Here is a 20220-nt window from a genome sequence, read left to right as displayed (position 1 = left end):
AAGAGAACAGAGGTTAGATCTTTAATTTATGATGTAGTCTAAAACTTACTCATGGGTTTACCTCCACTGAAATATATAAAACAGTAATGCAATAAAAGTATTATGAGAAGGTAGAGTGTGTATATGGATAATCAGGTGTTAGGAAGTATAATCCTTGGCATTAAAATTGTTATACAATCTCAAGGATTACACTATCATTGTCATAACTATCATTACCACCTTCATCGTTCATATCCTCATCATAAATAAATGTGTAGTGCTTCCTATGTGCCAGTAATGTGATTTTTTTTTCCTTTAAATTAACTAACTTTATCATCATCAAAGACTGAGAATATAGGCAGCAATAATTTTCCTTTTACTTATGAAGGACTGAGAGATATTATGTAATTTGTGTCCAAGTTAAATTATCTAAAAGGGGCAGTGTCAACATGGAACAGATCCAGAATATATTGTCTTCCTTTTTTAATTATCCATGATTTAGGCATCTCCGTTGTTGCTATTAATATTTTGTATTAGTGTTTAGTTTTTGTTTTATTTTTTGGGTGCTCATTTGAAGATTGTCCTGGTTGAAATATTGTTTAATCAAGCGTACACTATTTGATTATCATTTCGGAGTTCAGGAGTTCAGTATGGCATTTTAACCATAAATTCTAGCTATGACTTAAACAATATTTGCCTCTCTAAAACTAAGCAACAATCTCACATCTATAGTAATTTATGTGATCTTCAAACATTACTGTAAGTAGAAGACTTGCATATTCATGATTGTCAGAAACCTAGGTCAGTAACCATATCGCACTTTCATAAGCCTAAAAACATTTATTTTATCCAACTATTGATTCATGATTATTTTCTCTTCTCCCTCTCATTCATCAATCTACTGATAAGTGTTTTCTACTTCGTCCCACCTTCCAAGGAATAGATATGAACTATAAAATTTTAGAGATTTACACACACATAAAGTTAGGGAGGGAGTAAAACCTGTTACTCTTTTTTTAATCTCACTTTTGGGTTGAAACTAAAAAAGCCCATTATCTAATGAACTTAGTTTTTAAAGAAGTTTTATATATATATACACACACACTCAAATCACTGTAATTTATGAAGCTCAATTATAATTCCTGTTGAATAAACCATAGGTGATTATATTCATGAGTAAGGCTGATTTTTTTCCTGGAATTCAAAAAAAGGTATTCAAGAAACGAAGTCACTTAGCAAAATTAGTTTGGATAACTTTTTGATATTTACTTTTTGAACTAGTTTCCATATTTCATTGTTCTGTATGAATTTGCTTTTTGGAAGTAAAATACCTACCCTCCCACTAAGTGGGAGGTGACACTTAAGGCCTTGCCACAGTCTCTTAGATAAGAAAATCTGATTAATGAGACACATGAAAAATTTCTTCTGCCAGTGGAGCAGACTGTGACAGCAACGAGCTATTCTCCGTGTTGAGTGAGCCTGAGTGTGCTAAACACACGTTAAGTGTGGCTGGAGTGCAGTGAGATCCTCTGATGGAAGCAAGGTATTAAGCTCCACTGCTTAATACATCACAGGACTGGAGCTAACAGATGACTTGATTTCATCAACTAAACTGGTAGATTAAACGACAAAAACTTTCTGGGAAAATAAGTGGATGGGAAGAGATAAATACTAAAATTTTATTAATAGGCCACAAAGTCTTCACTCTCTCTCTCTCTCTCTCTCTCTCTCTCTCTCTCTCAATGCCTCCACACATCAGATGGAATCTGACATAAGAATATTATGATTTCAGATTTCAGAACACCTCCCATCAGTCGGAGCTGACAGTGCTATGTTTCAGGCCTGGATGTTCCCCCAAAGCCTCATGCAGTCATATGGCTTTTTCAGAGATGTCAGAATCTAGAATGTGTGATGCTGGGATTTAGGACATGTTATTTCTAACATGGTTTGGCACCGCTCTGATCCTGGTAGTATGGATAAAATAAAAGGGACAGAAAGAGGCTTGTCTTCCCCTTGCTATTCTTGCTATTTTCCTCTGTCATCAACTTATTGTCCCCCTATAGTGTGTCAACCTGCCTTGACACCAGTAGATTATGGACTGAAACCTCTACAAACTATGAGCTAAATAAACATTTCCCTCTTTTACTTTGGGTGTCATATATTTTTGTCTCAGCAATGACAAAGATATCTAAGACAGCACATAGCATTGAAATATATCTGAAACATGGATGAATAAATATTTAGATTATTTGCAAACTTGTTTTTGATAAGTACACTCTGCATGCTGAAAGAAGATGATTTCCACAGACCAGTCATATTTCAGAGTGCCTGCCCTTTAGACTTGGAGATATTGACCACATTGGAACACCTGTGTGTAGAGAAAGTGGGAAAGGGAGAGAGAGAGGAATGCAAGAGACACAACAAAATGAAAGGGAAGAGGAGACGGAGAAATTGTGTGGTCTCTGAGGATAAAAAAGAGTAATCCTCAGAGCTTGAAGACAACAGGTGAAAGTCCTCAGGTCTTGGGAATAATTTTTGTCTCTTAGTTTACTCATCCACTTAATGAGCTAATATCTTTTCTAAGTAGGAGTGCTTCATGTAGGAGGCTTCATTTTGCAAAATTAAGCATGAAAGTATGGACAGAAAACCCAAGAACCCCTGTAAAATTGTAGAATTCTCAAAGTCCCTTTTTTCATAATTATTCTCTTGCGTGATCTTTTTCAAGTTTATTTCCAAGCAAGATGTGTCACCTGTAAACATCATGTGCTCTCCTATGTCATGTATTTCCTTATTTAATATACTCTGTTACTCCACTTTTTCCATCCCTCACAGGCAATGCTGCATAGGCAATTTCTACCTCCTCTAGATATTCATGTAAGTTTTGAATGTATTGATTGACATTAATCTCATTGATAACTTTGAAGCAGGTATCTTCCATCTGTGTTTTCATGAACTATTCATCAGTAGAGAGTCTTAACATATTTGGTGGCTCTGTAGGACCTGCATTATTTTGGCATTGATTCTTTCAATCAAAATGTTACTATCTCCATCCAAAATGCATTATTTGTTTAATATTTAATTTCTTATATCAAAAGTAAAATTTATTTTACCAAAAGTATAACTACCAAATAAGGCATATGATCTCTTATCTCTCTTCTAAATTCTATACACTAATATCAGAGCTTTACTAGAGCTTTGTGGTATACTAAGATTTATTATCTAAATATCAACTATATATTTATAATTAATTGGCAATAGATATACACAAGCATGCCATGCAGTAGCCTTATGATTCCTTACAAACTTCACGCACTATAATTCAATTTAGTAATTTGGATGTAATCTAAATATGGACAATCCGTAAATGTTAAGGACATCTGTGGTAGCTTAAAATAATCAACAGTGAGAACATATTCTGTCCAGGGTAGACAAAGATGTAACTAAAAAGAAAATGTCAGTTTTATCACATTAAAATACAGCCATGCTATCATTTTTATAAAACTCTTTACAAACTAACTTTCAGTAATTCAGTACATTTTATAATAGTTTATATTCCAAATGATGAATGCTACTTATAAAATGAAGAATACAATTATGTTATTTGATCTGAAAGCATTGATAGCTATTGGATGTTAGTTTTATGTGTATGTTTGCATTTAATTTAATGAAAATTCATTCTTTTCTAACATAGGCACAAAGGATTGAATTGAATGGACAATGCTAATTTTAGAGTTAATTTGTAAAATAAATTTATAATGGAAAACGTACAACTTTTAACTTATTATGTGTGTATTTTTTTTCGAATGGTGAAGCCCTACCTTGATATGTAAGAGTTACTGATATATTTTTGCAATAACTTCACTTCTTGACTGATCTATCTTCCTCCTCCTCTATCCACTATTTATAGAAGTGGTAGTTATATTTTTTCCTAGTCTTCAACATTTTAGGCATAATATATTTTTATTTTCCAATCAGTATTTCCCAATGTTTTGTGTTACAATATATTCAAGATAAACATGAACATTTTAACTTTCTTAATCATAAAAATTCTGCTATGCATTTTCTATGGAGATACCTGCTCTCTAGGCCTTGAGGTAGAGAATTCATGCTTTATTACCTAATAGAAATGTGCAACCTCTATTCCCTTTTCATTTTCAAAGAATTTACCAATTGTAGTGAACAAAATGATAAAGTTTACAATAAATATCTTTTTCAAACATCCTGGTTATAGTTGACAGGTTATAATGAAATAATGTGATAATATTTTGATACTGTAGTTATGTAACAGTTGTCTTTTACCTAGAATGTTGTCCCAGCTGACCAAATTTTGTCTTAAATTAGGGTTTTAGGTTTTAATTACACTACAACAACTGTCCTGTGTAAATCAAAATTATGAATTGTGCTCAACTTCTTTCAAATGCAATGATATAAATAAAAAAGTAAAGCTACTTTACGAGATAGCCACTCCAGATAACCACTCTGATTTGTAAGTCTAAAATCATCTTATTTAGAAAAAGTAAATGTAAGTTAGGAATGCTTGAATTTATTTAGAATGACAAAATAATGGTCATGAAAATTATCACAGACCCATAGTATCAAACAACATGAAAAAATGCAAGAAATTTTAGGGGTATAAAAAGCTAATTAAAAAAAAAGCAAATGGCTCTTGGAACAAATAGTAATTGGAATTATAGCACACATGTGGGCACACACACACACATGCCAACCAACAAAAAAATAAAATCCTACAATAAATAAAATTATTTTTCTCCTTGATGATATGAAACAACTCAGTAGATTATCTGAATCAATACTTGCTTGGAAATAAATTCTGTCATCAAACCTAAATCCTTATTCTCTTTAATATTAAACAATAAGTTTCTAGAATTTGAACAACAAATTTTTGCTTCCAAACTGTTTGAGCTATATTTCTAGAAAATTTATTTTATTTTCATCTTAATATTATATTTCATATTAATTTAGCACTTCTGAATCAGGTATACCCTGAGAATATTTTTGACATACTCCATCCCCTCATTTAACTGTAGACACCTATTTATTTGACACATACGGATGCAAACAGCACACCCACTCTACGTAACATACAAAGCTGGAATTCTTACATGGTGAAAACGTCCAGGGTATCTCCAGCAGTTCTTGCCATTTCGAAGTAGGTCTGTAGAATGTTGACCGTCCCAGAGAGTGCTTCATGACCACAGCCACAGAACAGGGCAACACCCGCATAGAGCAGGATGGTGGCGATGAGAGAAGCGTAAGGAATCCCTCCCAGGCATTTAATACAGCATTCAAAACACCCTGTAGAAAAGCAATAGAAAGAGGTGAAAATTAAATAAAATTTCCAACTTGAGCACTGTGGGAAATTATATTTGCCTTGATACATCAGGTCAACCATATAAATCAAGTCCTAGGTCAACCATATAAATCATGTCTCCTGGAATGTATAAAGAATAAGTTCCTTCATTACAATCCATTCTTCAAAGACAGGAAAATGCTTACTACCATAGATGGCTTCCTCCTTAATCCCTCTAAACCCATAAAAGCTCTTCCATTCCAACATAGACTTCCAGTGATCAACGTCACCATGCATGCAAGTATCATTCAACCTAGTATTTATTGTTCTCAAATTTCACATGCTTGTATTTCAATTTTATCTGTTTTTTAACTCTTTTCTTTTTAAGGCAGGCTCTCACTATGTAGTTCAGACTGGCCTTGGACTCACTATGTAGCCCAAGCTGGCTTTGAACTCACAGTAATCATCTTGCCTCAGCCTCCCAAGTTCTGGAACTACAGACATGCACCATCATACCCAGCTGTTTTTTTTTTTAACTTTTAGTGGCTATATTCACTGAGTGGAAACCTGTTAGAGGATTGTAAACTTAACACAGAAATTTGAAAAGTGAAATAATAAAACAGACAGTATTTGAATTCATTGCATGTCATGAGTAAATTAATTTTGAGTTCTGTTCCTTACATATATTCTTTATGTAGTGACCTATCATGCAAAAGGTATTTATACCAAAAACATTAAACACAGTGGAAATAACACTTTTGACAAGATAGTCTGCATTGATTGATAGATTGTGGCTCCAGTCTTTAGCCAGAGAACTTTCCAGAACTATTAAAGAGATCCTGGGGTATGCCCACTCTGTGGACTGCAATGTGGATGGCCAGCACCCTCATGACATCATAGATGACATCAATACTAGTACTGTGGAATGTCCAGCTAGCTAAGAATAAAAAGTCTAAGAAAGAAAATATTTCAACAAAGAGATGATCTGAAAAATTGGTTTTCAAATAAATTAGTTTCAATGGCTTTCAAAAATCAAGACATGGGCACAATAGAAATAAGAGAGCAGACAAGAAAGAATCTTGCACTTATCAGTATGTGATGTGTAGAAAATTTATTATTTTAATATCATCTGTAAAAAATGAAAATAAGAGAATGTCCCTCCAATGGCTTGGGTGAAGATTAAATAATTTAATATATAAATCACTGCTTGACATAGAATAACTGCTAAATCCCTAGAATATTTTTTATATACTAATTAAATATTTTCAGAGTGTCTGTGTTTTGACTACAACCTACCACAGGAGATCAGATATATGATTTCCTATTTGTGGTTTTATATTGGGGTTCAAAAGTTTCACATTTTTGGAGCATTTGGGGTTTTCAAATGATGATTTCTTATATCTATGTAACAACATTTGAGGCATAAGTTAATTGCAAAGTTCCTGTGTGAAGTAACTTTATGTTCCAAGATTGAGCTCATCTTCTATTTTTCCTATTGCTCATTAGGCTGGCTTTTTTGAGAATTACAGCCCATCTCATCTGCTTTAGAGGAAGAGAGAGAGAGAGGAAAAAAAAATGATTCTGAATACCTCTCCATTTCCATAGCCGTTGCTTGTGAAAGCAAATCATTTCCTGAACATTCCTCCCCAGACGCACACAGTCACATAAAATCTGAGGAAGGAGAGAGATTAGAACAGCTTGAAGCTTCATCTAGGAGGAAGAAACCTCTCTCGCAGATGGCCGAGGCCAGTGTGTGCAGTATCTTAATGTCATTGAATACAGTTTCTGGTGGAGATGAACAGAGTGGCATACAAATCCATGGACTACTCTCTTTTAATGTTCTAAAATTCCCATGTCAGTAATTATTTTAAAATTGAAGAAAGCAGAGAGATAAAGTTGATACAAACCCAAAGAAGAGCTCCCTCTAATTTCAACAAGTGTACCTATCAGCCTCAAGGCTAATCCCATTACTGGGTGATTACTCTCTTTGCTATGCTCAAGGCATTGGATACGGCTTTGAAAGATTTTTACTTCAGACAATCTGAGGTATCAAACCCAGAACAACATGTTCAACAAAACCCTCAGAATAGATGTCTACAAGAAAGGACACTGAACAGCAAATGCTGAGGAATAACATTTGCTATGACCTAGAACATAAGGATGAAAACAGAAAGAGGCTAACTTATAAACAGACAAAATTATAAGCTCATGACTGGTCACAAAAATTGCCACTGAGGATCTCCGAATACTTTGATAACTAATTCTGAGCTGTTTGCTCTTAGTTGCCATGTTCTCCACAGTGCTTTGGATAACCCACACGAGCCTCCATGCTACACTGGGTACTCTTGAGGAGAGCTAGGAAGTCACAGTACTGGAGCACTAATTGCAATTTTAGTTGCATAGTAGCTTTCACATTTAGAAAGCTGCAAGATAAATTCCAGTATTAGAGTTAAACTCAAATTGATAGCTCCGCAGTAGTATACATTTCAAAATGATTATAAGGTCTCCAGACGAAGTGGAAATATTTCTTTTATTTCCTTTTTAAATTCTGCCATTTAAAGCTCTCAGAACTGTTATCTTTTTATTAACAATTCAAGTTCCACTATTAAGGTGAGGTCAGACTAGAACATTTCTAATTAAGATCAGAACCTCAGCAAAACATTTATTCCGAAAAGCTTTAAGAATCTCATCAGGCACATATTGCACTTGCAATCGGCTAATCATAATCACCCCCTCTCTTCCCATGAGGCGGAGTTCAGTTGCCTATTACATTTCAAAGAAATCTCTCAGAGCTCCCATATGGTGAAGCAGCGCATCATTTCAGTGTTCTCTCCAGCGGCCAGAATCCTACATAGCTGCTGGCAGGGGAGCCTCTTTCTACCCACAGTGAGAAACAGCCTTGGCAGAGCAGAAACGTCACCATGGCAACAGAGCCCCAGGCCAGGATTCGTTCTCAGCAATCACCCTTCAAGGCTATGCATGCATTCTGCGGGCGCCCATCACCGTGCTTTTACTGAGCCGAAAGTGAAAAAACGTTCTATTAAACAAATATTAATGAAGGTATAGTAAGTGGAGTGTTGGGCCTGGAGAAAATGTTTCTTAACAATACCTCTCTAAGACAATAAAGATTACAATGCACAGCAGAAATTTTCAATACTGGATATTATGAGGAGAGGGCCATTAACTCTCAAATAAAGCTGAGGTTCATATATTAACAGAGAATTTTCATGCTGTAATCACATATGCACAAAGAAAAGTTTCTTATGTCCATTTCTGTTATTATATGCTACCTTAAATGAAAAAAACACTATGCCATTAGCTTTTAGATGAAAATAAGTATTGAAAGAATTATGCTTTTCCTTTGAAAATTATGCTTTTCTTTTGTTGTCTTTTGAACATTAGCATTTCCCCAGTACTTATTAAGGTTATAAATTAAATAAATATTTCAGAGAAAATAGAAACTCCTGGCATATGCTGTCTTTAAAAAAAAGATGTATATTTATCTTCTCTATGAGATATATAAAAGATTTACCTCTTTCTGCATATTGTGAAATAAGCACAAGCCTTTGACTATGCTTACCTTCTCAAACCTCACCAAAATAAAAACAGGGAAAAGAACGCACACTTAGAACTAAAAACACATGGAAGATCGACAAGAAAAAAGGGCGACCAAAATTGTGGATGTGGTAGAAGAGATTGAGAAGTGAAGGTAACCAGCGACACTGAGGACAAATTGAAGGTTTATTTATTCACTGATAGACTTTTCCTAGTAACGTTTACCTATCTGTACCGAAAAGGTTAATTTAGTCATTATCAAGTATCTAGAGAGGTCTGTGTGTTCTAAGCAGTTCCGTTACTCTATCTGTGTATCTTTGTTCCAACACCACCTCTCACATATCATATCATATCACAATTCCAATTTATGAAAAATCACACATTTTTCTTATGTTTGTCATGGCTATTCACGGCATACTTACTTTACAAATTTCAAAATACTTTATCTGATTACATAAATTAATTTGTGAGGATTTTGATTTGTATTTTTGTATAGATTTTGTATCTACAAAATTTAAAATTATTTTGTTGGTTCTGTGATTATTTTGATTTTGTGAATTATTTTGAATTTATATTGATAATCACTATCTGAAAATTTTGAGGTCCATTTTTTCAACAGTTGTAGCTTTTCATTTATTTTTCATCATTTTATTCTATCAAAATGCAATGAGAAAAAGCATGATTTTTGTTCATGATATTAAAGAAAATATTTGTTAGCTTTATGTTAGTTTGCTGGCTAAAGCAGATTTTTTTGCTTTGAATTCTGTAACATGGTTTGATATTATTGGGTGAAAATTTTTATATTTCTTTCCCTTTTATCTGCCACTTCAATAATTTTTTCTAAGTTAAATTTGCATTCCTAAAAAGAAAACAGTATACATAACATGCTGTATATTTACTACATCACTGAAATTGTCATGCTAACATTTTTGGAGGGGTGGTTACTGGGAGTCCATTCCAACATCATTATAGAGCTATACATCTCCAACCCTATTTTTCATTTTTCTTTTGAGACAGTTGCTAAGTTGCTAAATTGCCCAACCTGGGTTCCAATTTATGATCCTTCTCCTCAGCCTCCCCACAGCCTTAGATAACAGGTATATGAACTATTAATTCTAAACTTTCCATTCATTGGTTTATTCCACCTTTACTTGAGTACTCACACAGGTATCAAGAACTGTGTTAATTGTTCGAGCTGCAGAAATAAAATCAACATAAATCCTGCTCTGATTGTAGAAGAAAGAGATAGAAAATCAACAAGACACTAAAATAACAATTTGTGATCGTTAGAAGTGCCAAGAAAAACCTAAATAGAGAAACGTGATGAAGACTACTGGGATAATGGATTCAGTTCCTGATAAAATGGCCAGGGAAGGAATAACTGTGGTGGTAATTGCCCCAAAAAAAGTCTGAATGAAAAATGAGCCATTCAAATTTTATTAAGTAAAATTCCGATAGCTGAAGTTCACCTTTAATGGAAGGGTAAAAGACAAAAAGATAAAGGAATACTCTGACAAAGCACAATAAGAAGACACAGATGGAAATTAGAGAAAAGAAATATATGTAACTTAGAAGGCCAGAAGAGAAAGGTCAATATCCACAAATAAATGTAGTAAGGTCTATCAATTGTAAAAATCAAGACTAGCAAACCATCCGATAATTCAAATAAGAGTATCCTGCTGTTGGAGCACATGAGTGTCCAGATTGGTGGACCCCACACTGTTCAGGCCCTCTTTGGAGTCCTGTCTACGGCTGCCCTGTAGCCATGCAGATAACACAGAGGCCAGAGGCTTGCTGGTGACTCTTGTGACTGCAAGATTTTTCCAAAGTAAGACATACTCCAGCATGGCTGTCATGGGTAATAAATGTCTTAGATAAAGCCATGTTTCAAAGGGAAATGGACTTTATCAGCTAAATTCAAAGCCACATTAATATTTTTTTTAGAGAACTATATCTTAAAATTTGTAACAATTCTAATTTAGTCTTCAATTCTTTAAATGAACATTTGAACACAGCAGAGCCAACCTAACTTTCTTGTCTCATGTTATAAGAGGAAAGGGGTCTATTAGATAGAAATAAAAGAACAGCTAAATCAAGACGTGACTGTGCTAAGTTTAATTGATAGGCTTTGTCCTTTACCCCTTACCAGTACTAAAGGCATCGATACTGAATCACTATCAATATGGTAAATGTTTTGTTTTTTTGTGGTACTGGGGATCGAACTCCAGTCCTTGACGCTTGCAAGGCAGGCCACTGAACCGCTGAGCTAAATCCCTGGCCCAATATTTAGTGAATGTTTTGAGCACTTATTAGTTCTATACATTGTACATATAGACCTAATTAAAAAGGTCTCTACCATAGCTGAACCTACATATTAATAAGAAATAAAAATGAGAATCTTCTAATATCTTTCAGAAATTTTTCCAAAAACATTCTGTCAAAACACCTAGTATTATAATATCTTAAGATCATGTTCCTTAGCAAATTGGAATTAGTGTCACTAGGTTTGGAGTTTTAAATTATCCAAATAATAGTAGATAACTCTTCCCTTAAAAAATTGGTATATTTTGTGATACATAATTTTACATTCATTTCAGGGAATCGGTACATACATACATTGCATCTTAATCAATTTTGATTCCAAAAATCCTTATAAAATGTAAGCATACCAGGATGAGAAAAAGACAAAATTATACCTGTGAAGATGCTTTACAGTGTCAAGTGCTTAGAAAACACATCTTCTAATTGCAAACCCATTAATTAATCACATTATAATCTATATTTTGATGCATTCTACACTATATTTTAAATAATTAAAATTAATAATACTAATATTTCATAATTTTATATCAAGCACTGAGAAGGTTTTGATAAAAGTACTGACTCTTCACTTTGATGTGCAGAGGCCTGGTGGGTAATAAAGGCAGGATAAAGCTAGGCATCTCTATTTTCATTTTATTTCTATCCCCTTTATTGAGTATTCTTCCCAATAATGAATTTTTGAGTCAGACTTCTGTTCAGCTGTGCACGTAGACATGTTAATCATGTAAGGAGTGCCTCTCTAAATACTGATAACAACAAGATTGATTAGCCCTAACTTTACCTGACGTATGTTTTCTCCCTTCAACACTGAGAATACCAAGACAAAAGTAGCTAAGGTGTTTTCAACACCCGAAAGAGCAATAAATTGCCTGCTTTTATAGTGTCACTTTTCAGACTCCCTGAGGTTGTGCCTAAAAGTCTCAAGTCACTGCATGAGACCTACAGTCACCTTGACACAGATCAACCCAAAATGAGATTAATCTCCTACACAGAGCATGATAGAAACCCAGCCTGTCCTCAAGGAGCAACAATCATCTCTTATTGAGAAATTGGTTGACACCTCCAGCCATGACAACGACAGCCACTGACACTGCCCAGGAGCTTATGGAAAAGTCTTGAGATAATAATGGTCAACCAGACCACATTTTGACCAAGAGTGTTTAATTAAGTCTACCCCCCCCCGTACTGGGATATGGGAAAATCATTTGGGGTTGAAAATCTCCTCTATTTAACTGAAATCTCATGTCAGTAACTTTGGAAGACAGAGTTAAAGATGTCTGAACACCCTTTCTATCTGTACTGATCAAATTCCTTTCCTCCCTTTCACCATTAATATTTCTGCTTTGAGTTTTGGGATAAGAGGGCAGACCTCATGCTCCTAGAGTCCTGACTTCCTATGGACTTCCTATGCTCCAGTAACAAAATATCTTTAAATATCTCCTGGCCTACACAAAGTACAGCACTAAGGTAAATATTTGAATAATCAGTGCGACATGGCATTATCAAGATGACAAACTTAAAGGACAGGTTTTTTTTTAATCTTAAACATTTTAGTCATTGTGAAAATACTGGACTTAAACCAGTTTTTAATTTTGAGAGGAACAGTTTTGAAAGGAAGAAAGATCAGCAGAGTTGGGAGGCATTTCTAAACCCCCCAATGTCTGTGGCTACATATCAAAATCACTAGGAATCGTGTCAAAAATAGAGAGCCCGGGATCTCCTCTGGAGAGCCCTATCTGTTTTGATCAAGTGCTTCACTTGATTCTGAAGAACAGATGCAGCAGCATATGGAAACTATACCGTGTTATATAAAATTATATTAAATGCCCAAGCTTCTTTAGCATTAATTTATAAGCTAGGGTCGATGTGTAATGCAGTAATTAAAAAGGCATTCCTCTAAAAAATTTGAATGAGTTATTAAATGCAATGTGCAGTCTATAACTAATGATACCGGGGAATTTTGTGAACACTTCCCATCCATCAGAAACTGTGCCAAGATTCACTGAACTGACAGGTGGGAGCTCAGGGGGGCTCCCTGTGAGCAGCACAGTTTCTCAAATGCTTATTGAGCGTAATACTTAAATGTTTGTAAAAGCTTATTTATTGTGAATTTGTCAGAAAATTATATTTTCCTTAAAGATATTTTCATTGTAGAACTGCGTTATTTTGTTTTTGTTTTTTGTGGTACTGGGAATCGAATTCGGGTCCTTGCACTTGCAAGGCAGACCACCGAACCGCTGAGCTAAATCTCCGGCCCTGTAGAACTGTGTATTGATATTTAAGCTAAATATAAATTTTTCTCAGAATTATATAACTAATTATAGAACATTCTCTACTGGTCAACATGACTTAGCAAGAATGGTTTGATTAATTAAACTTGTTTCCCTAATGCAGAACAGTTAATTGCTTCACTAATGATTAGAACCATACTCTTCTGACTGTGATAAATAAGTCCCTGGAGTGAGGGAATAATCAAGTGGAGAGATGCTTATGATGTACAAAACTAATCCTCGGAAAGGAAAAACTGGGAGCACCATGACTGGTTTAAACTTCAAACACCTGCAAGCCTTTGGTAGACCACATCTTGCTTGTTCAGAAGGTATTTGGAGACCCAGTAAAACTACTGTTCTTCTATAATGAATGTACTGTTCATTTATGTTGCAACAACCATTTAGTATAATTGCCCATATAGTCTTGCTTACTGCTCCCAAGTGGGCAGTTTCCTTTTGGGATCACTAAGGTAGCCACAGCCAGAAAGTAAATGGCCTGCACTCATCTGAACACTGGAGACTACAGTGAATGTTTAAGGCAGTGTTTTCACTGCATGTGAGATGCCTCAGCTAGCATTCTAGAAAATCTGAAGAGTTCATAGTAATATTTCAGTTCACATGGCCTTTCCAACTGGCTAATTTGAGAGCTCTCTCAATGTGGTGAGCTACAAATGGATGGATTCCAATAGAGCAGGAGCTCCAAGTCAGAATGAAAAAGTTGCCAATAGCAAAGAGGAATAGTCACACTGTATTGTCAAAGGAAATGCAGACAGTCCAGATTTAGGAGTGGGAGACTTGAAGAAGTTCACTGTAATTTTGGATGGCATGAAAGGTAGACTTTTCAGCCATCTTAAATCTTTCAGAAGCTTATCCAATTTAAGTGAAATCAAGCATTCCAAAGATTGTTTTCTTTTTTTCATTATACTTATCACCATCCAATATATTATATATATTGTATATATATTATATATATATTGTTGCTTTGTTTATTGATTTGTCAAAGCCATGAGGTAAAAATTTGTCTTGTTGATTTCTTTTTTTCTCTCTCTCACTGAGTTTATTGGTACATTTTGGTATACAGTACAGTTACATTCATCATTGGGATCTTGTACCTTTACATGACAGGTCTTGGTTCCCATTTTTTCCCCTTGTCCCTGCACTCCCTTTACCCGCTTCTCCTGTCTTGTTAATTTCTTTATGTCAATTCATGGAAGAGTTTGACACATAGTTTGTGCTCAGTTAATATTTAAATTAATTGGAAAATTCGTTTTAGAAAACAACTAGGGTATGTTTAAAAGAGATCACTGCCTTCAAATTTTCCACTATGTTTAGTCAGCAGACAAATTTAAAAAGTATATGAGTCACTTTTTAAATCATCCCCCCAACACACACACACTCAGATTTAAAAAATCCCCAAATATATGAACGACAGAAGTTCAACAGATCAATGTCAAAGGCCAAAGAGAGGATCATAGGTTACTGTATTATCAAATATAAATAATGTTATTTGAATTAGAGCATATTTAAAGTATTATTTAAGAACTTAATGACATTCTTGAAAATAAAAATATACATTTTCAATCTAGTAATTTAAATAACTATAAGATGACATGGATTCAAGCTGTGAAAAATTAGAAACAAAAAAGTCAAGTTATCTTTAAAATATATATCATGAAGTAGGTATAGAAAGATTATTTCTTTAATTTATGAAAATTTACTGTGATATTTGCATGTGTCATTTTACTCAAATATAATAGGTTTTTAATAAAATTTGGCCTTTTTTGAATTTACATATATTCCAAATTTAATAGACCATTCTTTTCAAAAAGCAGATAGTTAATTTCTGTTTTATTGATACTACAACTTATCGAAAAGTATAAGGCAAAACTTAAGGCTATATTTTGTAACATTTCTTATGTTGAAACAGTATTTTAAATGGTACACAAGTAAAAATTATCTCCTGATAATGTCATCATATTATCTTGTCTTAAACATTAGCAGAATATTCAAAATGAGTATGTAACAACTAGCCTGTTAGCATTAGAAAAAGAATTATCACTATTCATTAAACAAAAAACTCTTCCACAGTTCCAAAGTGCTGCTTGCTGAATTATCTAATAAACATTTGCAAACAGAGAGCAAAACAGCAGTATTTCAAAGAAGAAACATCACTGCTGAAAACCATCTTTTCTTAGGCTTTACAGATATTAAACTTCATTTTTAAATCAACAGAATAATGTTTTTATTCTCTGAAGTCCTACCCACCACCTCTGACCTCTCTTTCTCATTAGCGGAGCTACTATCACAGGCTCTTTTTCTAAAAGGCCAGGAAAACTTTGATTCAAAGTCCCTAACATATTATCTTATAAATATTGTGGAAGAAATGTTAATTTTTATTTGAGCTAGGCATAATGAGTGCCATGATTGGAAAATAAAGATGCACTGTTTTTTTATTACAGCAATTTTCACTCTCAGCTAATTTATCCCATATTCCAAATACTTGATGTCCTTGGCTGCCTTTGATCATACCCCATAAGACAGTTAGATGGAGATGGGCAGAAAAATAATGGTTTTGAGAGGAATGAGGACCACAAAGCAGCCTATGACCATGTTACAACAGTGTACGCCTTTCAGCTGTTTTTGTATTCTGCTCACCAGAGGGCATATCCTTAAAAGAGCTCAGCCTATGTATAAAAACCCACACTTGACATAAATCTTTTTATTTCAGGATTCTAATCCCCAGAATTTCATGAATACACACAAAGCTCATTTTCAGTTTTTGCCAGTCACCTCTGCTGGTTGTGAAGTAAAAATAAAAATTGCTGCAAACTCTTAGAAGAATGCCCATAGAATATGTGCAAAAGGAAAAATACTAAATAAAAAATAAATCCCTATTTTTAGGGGAATGGGGAAAAATAGGAACCAAGTTCTGTCATATACAGGTACAAACTCCCAGTGATGAATGTCATTATATTTTATACTTAAAAGGTATCAAAAAATTTCATGAACAACAACAACAACAACAACAAAAATCCCTAGCGTCTCTAATATATGCTCTGGACTTGGATAAAATTTTCCTGTATTGCAGTTCATATGTGATTGATAATCAGCTGCTGAGATGACGAACACTATTTTACATATAATTATATGGTCAGAATTTTATATGGCGTTTGGCTCACAAATACATAAGCACTAAACAATACAAAGGCTGTCTATCTTTGCATTTTATTTTTTCTTATTGCTTTTGGCTCTTATTGATGCCTGGGTATCTTCTATAAAGAAAGAATAAATCCACTTCACCTATCAAAATGCCATCCTTCAGTTTCAGCTTGTTGCCAAATCAAATTATATTAGGAAAAATATATTAGAATCACAGAAATAGAATCAAAAGCTGGATCTCAACATGAGGAAAGCTTCAAAGTTTATTTTACAATATAAAAAGGTAGTGACTTTTTCATTTGACCATGTCCTTTTATTATTGTTCAAGTGTGATGAAAAGACCTTGAAGAAGTAATAGCAGATCTATGCTGTAATTCTGCTTCTTTTTAATAACTAGAAGTTATTTAAACTTTTCTAGCTTTTTTCCTATTTTGAAAAAAAAGCAAAATATAATTTAAAAACAGCATCTGTAGGTTGTATGGAGTGAAGGACTGATTTTATTACCTTTACAGGTGTTATGCAAACTTATCAGCATGCTTTCCTCAAAATTATTGGAAAACTCTAGGCAAAATCATTCTTAAGAAGACTGCTTACTACCTGAATAACATTACTTGAAATTAAAACAGATATTGTTCTGTATTTTAATGAAAAACTATCGACACACTATGATTTCAGCAAGCAAATGTGATCAAATTTAGACAGTTAACTGAAAGAATACTTTTATCAAAAAGAAATGTCAATGTACTTTTTAATAATTTCCTTGGAAATGAAAGAAAACAAGTAGAGAAAAAGATGATTTCATTAAATGAAAAAATGTATTCCTGTGATTTGATAATTTTTATTCTCAAATAGCATCACATATAGCAGTTTATAAAATTATAAAATGTACAATGTGCACTATGTAACAATCTTTGTCTACAATTAAAATATAACTAGTTCTAGAGCCGGGGATTTAGCTCAGCAGTTCGGTGGCCTGCCTTGCAAGCTCAAGGACCCGAGTTCAATCCCTGGTACAATAAATAAATAAATAAATAAATAAATAATCTTGTAGATAATGTTCTGGGAGCAGAGGTTATATAGTTTTAGTGGTTCATTGCAATAATGAAATTATACATGGAATTTATCCTTACTGCAATTTAGTTACACAAAGATGTCATGTGTGTCTCACATTGATTTCCTTTATTTAAGAGGCTATTAGAAGAGTTTCACAGCTGAAACAGCATCAGAAAAATCCAGGAGGTATATGTTACTATGATCATTTCAGAATTGAGAAGCAAAAGCCCCTGAGGAAAATGAGCTCTATCTAGGTTTCATCTTAGACAAACCACAATAAAATTCATGGTCAGAATTTTTCCCTCTTAGCACTGTATGAACTCTAATCTCAACAATGCATTGACAAAATGATTAGCTAACGAGAAGGCATATTTGCCTCAGTATTTAACGCAATCTAATGTGCTAAAGGACAGTCAAGAGAGGTATTTCTGAAAAAAATGGGCTAGAATACTATATTTAAATCAATGAATCTCAGAAATATTATTTTCTTATTATAATTTAATTTCTTAAGTAACTTAAGAGAAAATATTGAATGTTCATCCAATAAGCTCAATGCTTTTGAAAACAGTCATAAGACAGATTAGGCATTGTCATTTATAAAGATACATTTAAATTATACTAAACTTTTTATTGGATAAGCAGAACATCAACATGAATCTAGTTGTTAACCCCAATGCTTTTGAAATTTCAATATTGAAAACTCATAAAGGTAGTGTATAGTATATGTACCATTCAATCATGAATAATGAATGTTCATGCAAAAAATGAGGGTAGATTGAGAGAAGAGATCAGGCTTTAGGAGTGGATGCTTGTTCAAACACTTAAGGTAGTTCCTTATTCCCCACCTTGTCAGTTCCCCGCAATGGTCTTCCTGATATATTTATTATCTAGAATAATGAACCTTAAACCTTAAAGAGAAGCAGCTATTTAAGGAGGGTAGAAAAAAGTGGTAAGAAGGGATCCTGGGTCCTGGCTGCTAGTAAGTTCCACTGGAAGCAGCTCTTGGGTCATAGGCAAGTCTCCTCACCTTCCTTAATTGTTCAATGATCCAAATGGGTTGAATGATCTGTTTTTGTTTATAAAATATTATTTAAAAATATTTTTAAAGTTACATGGGTTTCATCTTTCTGTCTCAATTTTCAATAGATAATTAGCAATATACTCTGGGCAGAGGAAGAAAAAAGAATGTTTTTATTTCTCCAGAAAGTGTCAATCTAATTATGCTCCAAGTGAAATAAAGACGTTTTGATGTCTCCACAGCCATATTCATGGTGACAATGGTTACATGGGGAGAAACAACTTCTGGGAATGGGATAATGGCTTTCCCTTCAAGTCTACTCATAAACTCTCTTCAAGAGGCACCCATGGTTCCTGAGTTCAACCTTTCTGAAAAGCTTTGTGGAGGATAAGGATGAGGCTACTATGGACCATTTTGTCACCAGTTCACCAACCGGGTCCCATCTGGGAAGTGTATGTAAGTACTAAGCAACATTTTGAATGTTGAACAGTTTTTCAAAAAGTCAAGTTTGAAAATCTGTTACATCATAAATTCCCTTAGTTTGCAAATGTTTGATGTAATATTTAAAAGTACAGAGAAGGCAAGTGCCTGTAATCCGCGCTACATGAGCCGCTGAGGCAGGAGGATCACAGGTTTAAATCCTATTTGGACAATTTAGCAGGACCCTGCCTCAAAAAGAAAATAAAGTAAAAGGATAGATATGTAGCTCAGTTTGAAGGCTCTGGCTTTAATTCTCAGCACTGCAAGAAACAATGCCAAAAAAAGCACAGTTCAAGGGATACTTTCAAATATTTCAATCAAATATACTATAAATTGTATTATTTTATAAAATGGTAAACTCTAATATAGATTTTACAAATATCTGATATTTAAACGTTCTGGCTTTACAAATTCTGTCATTTTTTTAAGTTCCACTGACATTATGATCATGAATATTAATAAGATAATATCCATTTTGATGTATACGTAGTAAATGATTAAAAAGACTTCTTAAAGTATTAGCTAAACCTTTCAGTATTTTTTCTTTATCTCAATACTTATTAAATAAAATAGCCTTTCAGATAGTTCAATCTTATTTCACTAGGATATAGTAATTACTTTAAAATATGGAAGTTCTTTTAAAGTTACAAATGAACTTGGAAACCACAAAACACAAGTGAAGCCTGAGATTCCTAGTACTGCCTACCTGGCAGGCAATCTGTTATCTGTGCTTTCTCTTGGCCTTTGTAAGCCCCCCTTTTTTTTTTTTTTTTTTAATTTCTGAATCTCACAGGAATGAAAAAAATTTAAGTAGGTAAAATAAAATGCATTTCCCTAATTAGTCCACCAAATAACAATCACTCTACACACCTCCAGTGACTACAATATCTTTTTGAATCTGCTTGTACTCAAGTGAAGGTTGTCTAATGAAAAGGCTGGAATATCTCCAGTGAGATGTTCTCTGCAAAATGTCCCATTTCCTCAGTTGGAGCAAAAGGGAAAGCAGGAGAAATGATCATCCTGGTTGAAATCAAGAAAAAAAAAAATATATATATATATACATACATATATAT

The 20220-nt window shown here is 33.8% G+C and overlaps 1 protein-coding gene across 3 annotated transcripts in view; it reads right to left on the bottom strand.

Annotated features, from left to right (window-relative positions):
- The window catches only part of Gpm6a (glycoprotein M6A), a 296268-nt gene that overhangs the window by 31683 nt on the left and 244365 nt on the right, over window positions 1–20220 (bottom strand). For 2 of the 3 annotated variants that reach the window (XM_010629814.3, XM_010629813.3), the window contains exon 2: window positions 5103–5295. In XM_010629814.3, the coding sequence (XP_010628116.1) occupies window positions 5103–5295 (193 nt within the window). Of the gene's footprint in view, window positions 1–5102; window positions 5296–6879; window positions 6955–20220 lie in introns of those variants that run through there. The other variant, XM_010629812.2, reaches the window with a different exon arrangement.

Source organism: Fukomys damarensis, unplaced genomic scaffold (assembly GCF_012274545.1).
Source record: "Fukomys damarensis isolate Sample0158 unplaced genomic scaffold, DMR_v1.0_HiC HiC_scaffold_18, whole genome shotgun sequence".
Taxonomy (NCBI): Eukaryota; Metazoa; Chordata; class Mammalia; order Rodentia; family Bathyergidae; genus Fukomys; species Fukomys damarensis.
Note: the sequence above shows the minus strand (reverse complement) of the source record. Positions and strands in the feature narration are given on the sequence as shown.